General features: G+C 39.9%; 1 protein-coding gene across 1 annotated transcript; it reads right to left on the bottom strand.

The window, feature by feature from the left end:
- Nucleotides 1-6015: 6015 nt before the first annotated feature.
- Nucleotides 6016-8784, bottom strand: BO94DRAFT_189478 (uncharacterized protein). The gene is made up of 5 exons (XM_025606034.1): nucleotides 8635-8784; nucleotides 8392-8585; nucleotides 8196-8330; nucleotides 8011-8130; nucleotides 6016-7957 (listed from the first exon to the last, which is right to left on the bottom strand). Exons 2-5 carry the CDS (start codon nucleotides 8503-8505, stop codon nucleotides 6380-6382), a joined length of 1947 nt encoding a protein of 648 aa, XP_025464694.1. The 5' UTR covers nucleotides 8506-8585; nucleotides 8635-8784; the 3' UTR covers nucleotides 6016-6379.
- Nucleotides 8785-8805: the final 21 nt, after the last annotated feature.

Below are 8805 nucleotides of genomic sequence, written 5' to 3'. Positions count from 1 at the left end.
GGACTGCTGGAAAGTGTTCTTTTCTTTTAAAGACTTCTTTATAGTCTTTGAACCTTATGATCAATTTGGCGAGAGTCCTGAGGTGTTTAAAAAGCTAATGATATTAAGCCTTTAGTAAGTAATAGTAGTGTTGGTGTGCGAAGTTAAAAGGTGATTTTTTCAAGAACCCGGTCTTGATTAAATGACTTAAGACTAGCTCCTGTAAAGCCGTTGTATATATTTTTTAAAGTAAAGACTTCTTTCTGTACAGAAGGATATAGGTATAAGAAATCCTGTTTATCAATATAATTATTTTTAGCCTTTATCATATCTTTAACTAATTTGTTATATATGTATTTAAGTAGTCCAAAAACACTAATATTAAGTAGCTGAAAAAGATGGGACGTATGCGGAGATATATAAAGACAGATAATTATATTCTTTCTATAAAAAGTATCAAATTCTGCAGATTAATAACTTGAATAATTATCAAGAATAAGTAACTGTTTTACACCAGTTAAATGGAGCTTAGAAAAAGGATTAAATACTTATGATAACCACTTTAGGCCTATTTCATCTGTTGTCCAGCCATTGGCATTATTAGTAAGCCTCTAATCTAGAGGAAGATTAGGCTCTTAATATCACGGAGACTGGTGTTCTTTCTCTTTTAAGATAATCACTGATAGTATAGTAATTCTTTTAAAACTTATATATTCAATAATTATCACCCATTCGTGATTGTCTTGGATAACTTTTTAAGATCTTTTACTGTATTTTACTATAATAATAATCTTAGAGATTATGTAAAGTCCTATTATAAAATTAGTCTTATTAAAGTTCCAGATATTATTTTTATATATATCATATTCTTGAATAGCGTCGTGTATAGTTTTAAACCATGGCTTTATTATCTTTAGATTCTCTTACTTTACCCACTGATATAAAATCCTTTGATTATATCTTATATATAGCTCAGGGCGGCATTTAATAAATAAATAGGCCTAGTTAACTTCAAGAACTGTAGTCAGATCTTATATATGCTCGTAAAATAGAATCTGTACTATTCCACGTAGAAATTCAGGTTGAATTAAGAAGTCTCGTTTATCTGCACCTAGCAGTCTCTTAACAAGGACTTCTTCTTCAAGAACTGATAATTTATGGCTGCTAGCGCGTGTTTATGTACATGATTTCTTTCCTCGAAGCCAACGGTGAAGAGTGGCTTCTGATAGATGAAATATATCAGCAGCTTTTTGATTTGACTGGATTTATTTATTTTTAATAGCTAAAATAGCCATTTGTAATCGGTTTTCTTGAGAAAGGGACATTTTAATCTAATAGATATAGAATGGTAACGCGTTGAAGTAATGTTGTTATTGAATAATTTGAGGTGGCGGCAAAACTACGTCACACGGCCGTGTGCGTCACTTGGCCGTGGATTACGTTAACAAAATATATAACAAGAAATAAATAATATAATTAGAAAGAAAACTGTTGCTAGTAATATAGGATAAATAATATATATATTAAGGCAAGTGATTTTTTGATTGTAAGTATGGTTTATTTGACCGGCGCTATTCCGAATGAAGTGTTAGCGCCGGTAAGGGCACCACTTGTCTAAAAGAGGAAATAAAAACAACATCTTTTTTATTTTTTATTGTATTTTTGAATAACTCAGGCCTCTGTAAGGCCGTGAGACCTCTCTATCTGTCTTGTCTATCTGTTTTTATCTGGCTGCCTGCATTGCCTGCCTGTTTTTCTGCCTGTTTGTCTGTTCCAATCTTATATATATCTGATAATTTAAATAGAATAAACTCTCTATATTAACTGTATAATTATCTAGATAACTTTTATCATCACTGCTGCTGCTGCTATTGTCTGCCTGGCTGATTATCTTATTACTTTATCTATTAATTATCTTAGTCAGGTATCTTATTATCTTCTCTGCTTTTTAAATCCGCGTGTGGGTGGCCTTACTGGTAGGCTTAGTAAGAGATTCAGGTGTAGCAGGCTTAGTGGCTTTATTAGAATCAGAATTGTAATCAGAATCATGCAATCTTCTGGAATTGGTATTAGAATTAATCTTATATATAAGATTATACTGATTCTCGTTATCTGATTAATTAGAATTGAATAAAAAAAGGTCTTAATAATGATAAGGTGGCTTTAAATATATAATACTGCGTGTGTTAGATTCTATATTGAAAAATGTAAGATTTTTTATATGATATAAAGACTCCTCATTTAAATTGTCTGCTGAGATAATTACATGTTACTGGATTATATGATGGTGCTAGCTTTGCTTATGGTAAGGCTCCTGCTACTAGCGCCTCTTTGGGGATAGCGCCGGTCAAATAAACCATACTTACGGTCAAAAAATCACTTGCCTATATTAAAATGATAAAAACAAGATATTTAATAAAGAAAAAGTAGAAAAAGAACTATATAGACTATAGAAAATAAGAGCTTTTATACTTATAGTAAAATAAAGTTATTTATAAGTAAAGATAATCTCTTTATTTAATTTCTTTATTTATTTATGATTTATAATATTATTATAAATAAGTTAGAAGAGTAAAGTCTATATTATAATATATTATTTAGATAAGGTATTACTTTCTTAAAATAGTAAGAATAAGGCTATACAGATAAAACAGTCTAATATAATTAATAATAAATATAATAAAAATACTTAATATTAATATATAATTACACCCGGTAAGACTTTTTTGATTAAAATATATTAAGATTATATAAATTATATAAATATTCTTATAATCTCTATCTTATTACTTTAGAGTAAGGTACCTGTATAAAAAGAGAAAGAATATTAAATATTTTAGATATTTTTATAATAAAAAATGTTGGGACACAGAGTCTTCATTCCGTCTGTTCTCCAGATGGCCAGCGGATTTCTGTTTTGGCCTACTGGTATGAACTTAACAGGTTATAAATTTAGAAGCTAGTTTTATCTTATATAATATACCTATATGTGATATATCTAAATCAAGACTATACAAGATTATAAGTTTAAGTCTAGATAAGGTCAACCTGAGACTGTGGCAGACTGTATAGAGTCAGAAAGTCTATATATCTTAAACAGCTAGTCTGAGAGGGCAGTGTTGGGACACAGAGTCTTTATTTTGTCTATTCTCCAGATGGCCAGCGGATTTCCGTTTTGGTTTACTGGTATGAACTTAACAAATAATATACTCTTTTAATATATCAGGATTATAAAACTTATAAGAAAACAGATTATCTAATTAAGTAATCTGTATAGTTAGATGATTTAATAGAATATTTATAATACTAGTTATTAGAAATCCTGGAAGTCCAGTGATTAGTTCTATATCTGTATATATGTATTGTTTGCACTATATAGACTTGTAATATAAGACTTAGCCTGATCCCTAAGGCTAACCTCACATTGTTCCATGTCTCCCTAGGTACCTCTAACACTTTGTTAAGCTACTTTTAGATAATAATTTAAATAGTATTAGTATCAAGTATATTGCTATCTTTAAATAATAAAGAAGATATATGGCCTTAGAAGGCTGGCTTTATTTTTTTATTAGTAATATATAAGTTAGAAGAAGATTTAAAATCCTGAGACTAAGTAAAATTAGCTGCTTACTTGTTTACCAGGATGGAATAAGAGATGTAAACTACTATTTCCTGATATCACGTGATAAACACGGTCGGCTAAGGATAGAGGCTTAGTGATAAATATAGAATGAGATGATTTAAGGGTATTTTAGACCTCTAAAAGACCCTTTTGCAAAGGTACCCCTAGGTTCAGAGGGAGATGTAAAGGTGAGGTCTGGAAGGTAAGAGCAACGGAAAACTTCAACTTTCAGTCAAGACGACAAGGAACAGTAAGGTTAAGTAGAAGCACAGACACCGGGGGAAAGGGGGAAGAACAACTCAAATCACTGGGGACAACAGCTCCCTTTAAGAACGTCCATTCGAATATGGAGCACGCTCATTTATTTGTAGATTGGTCCAAGCACAGGAGACGGTGGTGGAACCGATAAAGATGAACAACACAGAAATGTCAGTTTCATCATGTCACCCCATGGAGGTCCCACAATAATCTCATATTCATTGACCATGAATTGCCTGTTTAGCCTTTTAGTGGGCAACTGGCGTTATCGGTATTATGCATGAGGACGAGAGACCATGTGGTAAGAAAAAGTGGCGATATGGGCACAAAGAAGGGCACATTGCCCAAGTAATGAAAGTAGCCCGACTGGAAGGCCGTGAGGGCGGAGCTCTTCGTTCTGCGCCGATCACCTTGCCTTCCCAGTGATATCAAAATCGGAAGGCCTCGAGAGACCCCCAAGGGAATAGCTGCATAGCTGCGTAGAAGTAGTCTGCGTGATGGCAGTGTTGCGGATACCGTGGGCCTCACGGTGCTTGAGGAGAGCAGCGTAGACCTGTCTACCCAGGTTATGATCGAATGAATCTGCCCGCATTTGGATAGGAATTGACCTCACCTTGACATTTCCCATACCGCCCAATATATACGCCATCGATCGATAAGCTAGTCGATAAGAGTATGGGCAGTACGCCTAGCAACATTCCTATCCAGCCAGCGTCATCTGCGCATCTTCCGTTTGAAGTTAAAGACCGATTTTGATATTGCTTATCGCCTCAGCTCCACTCCACCTGGTAGAATCGCCTCTTGTACAGGCGTGGGTAAACAGCCATGAGACCTATTGGCTGATAAAGAGTCTTGACGGCAACCAAGCACTTGGCATTTGACAGCAGGTGTTGGGGGCGAGGGGCTTTCCCGGGCCAGAAATTCCGAATGTGCTGGTTAAATCACCGGGTAGGGATCCTGGGGCGTGGAGAGACGCAACGTCACTGCCGTGGTCCCTTGGGGTGACTCAGTGTTTTGTTCAATCTTCCCAGCATGTTTTTCATGGAGATGGTAGAAAGTGAGCCGACGGCAGGTCCTGCTTGGCCTTTTATCGTGACTGAAGTGGAACTAACATTGGCTGTTTCTAGTGCCCTGGCATAAAATGGCACTTGTTACAGACAATGCCATTGTACCCCCAACTGCTCCTTTCTGGCCTCATTGCTCTTTCTCCTTCTAGCTTAGCTGGTTGGGTAAATAGCATTAGAATGTTTCTAGGGACTGATGCCGCCCTTCCCTCAGCAATAATGGCTGCGTTGGAGGGGGACGAGCTGATGCTGGATAGAATGACAGTTTTGTCTCAGGGTCTGTCTCCCCGCGTGCTTACCCGAGCGGGGTGCGGAGCTTTCCCCCTGTTCAGTAGCACACTAGTCCCCTTCAATCAACCTCCACATCCTAATTTCCTGGCATTGCTGCTGATTGAAATTCAGATTGGTGCCTGATAGATAGATGTATTGTACTCCGTAGTAACTGGACCTTCCGCCCCACCCGCCATCTAATCCTGTACTGTGTAGGTATGTCATGTTATCAGAGGGACCGTGTTTTGTCGACAGTTCGCCCTTTTCTATGATTCGGTCACAACCCCACTTCAGATGGGAGGCATGTACAGACGGGCTTAGAGATATTGCATGCATACATACTGGATAAAATGCCCACAAAGTGTCTAGCTGCCTGTGCACGATCTGATTACTCAAGTCTTGCTCCTGTGCGGAGAGATGTATCGGGGACATTTGGAGCTGTTGTTCCACTTCCACCATATGCAACGGTGTCACATGGCTCTAGGCTGTTTGTTGCCAAGCCAAATTGCACGAAAACGGTTATACCAGTCTGCATACTCGATACCGCTGGGTTTCCAGGCAGCGTCAGCATGCCCTTCCCACCCGATACTCGGAACAACAACTTTCATTCTTTTAGTCGGCTCATTCAAACCAACGAGATACATCTAATTATATGCCAAATTGCAGCCCATAAAGCAAGATTTTGCAGATTTTTAATTTGTATCAAATCAACAGTTACAGATGCATAGCATTGTCGAAGGTGATCTTCGATCTGGGAGCAGCCTCGTCCAAAAAGGTGACAAAGGCAGCGTTAAGCTGGCCATGTCATGCTGACTTCAGATACTATTACTAGGGGTTTGTTCTCAGTAATTGTGGAGTGATGGGTACTTCGGCCAATACAGTGATGATAGATCCGTACGCCACACTGGAAGGCCTATCAATCTACAAGTTTGTTTCGATTGGCCTTGTTGGCCAACCAGAGTCGTGTGAAGCACAAATTCCCGGGAAAAGATCTCAACGAGGCTCCCCGTAAAAGTAAGAGAGTTATTCCCTTGCCAACCTTCCTCTATATATTTGTCTCATTAGAACCAGAACTAGCATCTGCCAACCTGCCTTTCCACGCGCCAATTGCTGCGGGTTGCACTAGACAGGGGTAGTAACTCTGAAAATAAAGGTGACTGATGTGGACGCTGTATTGACCAATCTCCTATATTTGAAGTGTCATGCTTTTCCGGCTTGCTGCTTCCTCTATGTGGAAACCGAAGACGAGACGGTAGAGATCACGTAGCCAAGGGTATTGCCCACCCTGAACCATTACTGTAACAGCGGAGGCTACATCAGCTGCACTCGCCCGAGCGGACGGACCGACACTCCTAAATGCTGGGTTGAATGCCACTAGCCGCTTGTAATTTTTTAGGAGTGCAACTTGCCAAGGCATCGACCCGAATGCATCTGAGGAAAGCGACTTCACAAATGATGAAAAGCTCTGTTGTCCAACATCCTGGAAACCGCTATTTATTGCGGCTTGGGTCACTAGGTCCAGGACAATCGTTAAATTAGGATCCTTGGATGAGGTTTTTACTGTCCTTGTGGATGATGTCTGTTCGGATGCTTGACTTTTCCCCGAAATATTTGACGAGTTCGACGACCATGTAGCGTGAGAGGCTGGACCTGAGCTTTCACCGAGAACGAATATGTTCTGTACTGGTGCATCATCAGGAGATACAGTCGCGGTATCATCAAATATCGTAGTCGGCGTTTCTGGGTTCCCTCGTTGCCCAATAAACTCATCATTCAAATCGGATTCAGGTTGTTTTGTCTGCTGGAAGGCCTGCATAAAAGTTGCTTGACTTGGTCGTGGAGTTCCCCGATCAGAACTTCGTAGAGTTCTTGATGTCCAACCTTCACGGAAAATATCGCACAATTCCCAGCAAGCCTGGACGGCAGAGCCAAGCAATTCCTCACCCAGGTTCTTGCGCTCTTTTATACTCTGACGTATGCTGAAAAGCATTTCTGCTAGTGACCAACAGGCGCTCAATAGCGTGTCCGTCTCTGACATAAGCGTTCTTTGTTTCATCAGGCGGTGGCACAGCGTAATGTAAAAGTCTAACGTCCGTTCCCGAAAAGCATCAGGCAATTTCCGGTCATGTGTATTGTAGAGGTGATTGTTGAGCTCAAAGCTAACGCGAAGAACAGAATCTGAACCCTCGTCGTTTTGAACACGAGTTTCAAACAATGTCTGGCAGAAGTGCTTGCAAAGGTCGAGTGTTGGGTTGACTTGTAATGCATAATTATCGCTCTGGCTGTCATATAATACTTGACATAATCGCCAGCATGATTTCCACGTATCCTCTGAAGTATCCACAGTGTAGCTATGACGTTCACGGTGTATACAGCTTAAAGTCGCCAGCGTATTGCACAGAGCCCAGCATTCGGCAAGGGCTGCTCGCAAAGCTGCGATCTCAGCTTCATCGTCCGATAGATGTACGGCCTTGGATTCAAGTGCCTCAGATGTCCTGTCTATACGCTGTCTGGTATCTTTAGCATCAGTAATTCCCAGCATACCAGACCCTCCGTCAACAGAGGGCCCAGTAACTAAAGGCTTCTCCCTGTGGTGATCGTGGGCTATGTTTACTTCTTTCTGATTAACAGAATGCGTATTTTGCCTGATGTCTAGGAAGTCCTGCCTCGTTTGCGCGCGAGGAGTAGGTCTTTCACACCAGTCGTTGGCAGGTTGAATGGATGTAGTTAGCGGTGGTGGTGATGTTGGACCGTTTGGGATTCTCTAATGGTGGTCAGTATGGCAAAGCAAAACAGCTAAAAATCGTATTATAGTACTTTTCTTATTTTCTCTGATTCGGTGACAGGGTAACTATATGCCACAACATTGGATGCCAAAGACGGTACATCATCCGAGCGAGATGAAGAAGGAAGGTTAGAACATTGTTGACCATTTACCTTTTTACAAGATGCACGGGTTAGTAGTCGGTTAGTTGAACCTGGCAGACAGAGGGGCAAATAACCTTGGTTGGGGAACCGCTCAAAAAATTGCCGAAACCAGCAGGTGCATGGATCACAGATTGTGGAGGTTCATCGTCATCCGATCTGACTTGGATGTCATTGCAACCTGCATTTGTAGTTTGTATCTTATACACAATCTAAAGGTCAATGAAAGTCCTAACATATACCTTTCTATTTTGCGATGTAAGAACACCATACATACTGTGAGTTCAGTCCCAGTGTTGTTTGCAGTGTGCGGTGTATAAGCTGCTGGCGTTGTAGGCCCAACTTCACATATGAAAGCACCATCAGGCTCTCGCCTGTCTGCTTCATTGAAAACTGATGTTATTGAACGTGAGTCCGTATTGTGTATTAGCACTTCATCAGGTACAGTGCGATGATTGCCATCGAGCCTGATATAATTAGCGTGGTTATCGATTTGCGATGTGTCTTCCGCCTTACATATTGGATAGCTACCGAAGAAGTAAATGGCGAACAATGAATTTCCAGGTCTTGAAAGAAAGAGAGAAGACAGCTATCATATTGCGGGCAATAACTTTCAGAGCAGTAGACCGAAGAGACAGCGTCTCATGGTGCATTGAGGTGTCAGGATAACGGAAGCAGATGAAGGAA

The sequence above is a fragment of the Aspergillus sclerotioniger genome (genome assembly GCF_003184525.1).
Source record: "Aspergillus sclerotioniger CBS 115572 chromosome Unknown BO94scaffold_25, whole genome shotgun sequence".
NCBI lineage: Eukaryota > Fungi > Ascomycota > Eurotiomycetes > Eurotiales > Aspergillaceae > Aspergillus > Aspergillus sclerotioniger.
The sequence above is the reverse complement of the archived record's forward strand: the minus strand, read 5'-3'. Positions and strand labels throughout refer to the sequence as shown.

Bases quoted from the DNA above. Each gene is read 5' to 3' on its own strand.
- BO94DRAFT_189478 (XM_025606034.1), bottom strand. From the start codon at position 8,505: ATGAAGCAGACAGGCGAGAGCCTGATGGTGCTTTCATATGTGAAGTTG. The intron at 8,131-8,195 runs GTTATTTGCCCC...TCTTGTAAAAAG, and splicing joins TGAGCGGTTCCCCAACCAAG to GTAAATGGTCAACAATGTTC. The intron at 7,958-8,010 runs GTACTATAATAC...GACCACCATTAG, and splicing joins AATCAGAGAAAATAAGAAAA to AGAATCCCAAACGGTCCAAC.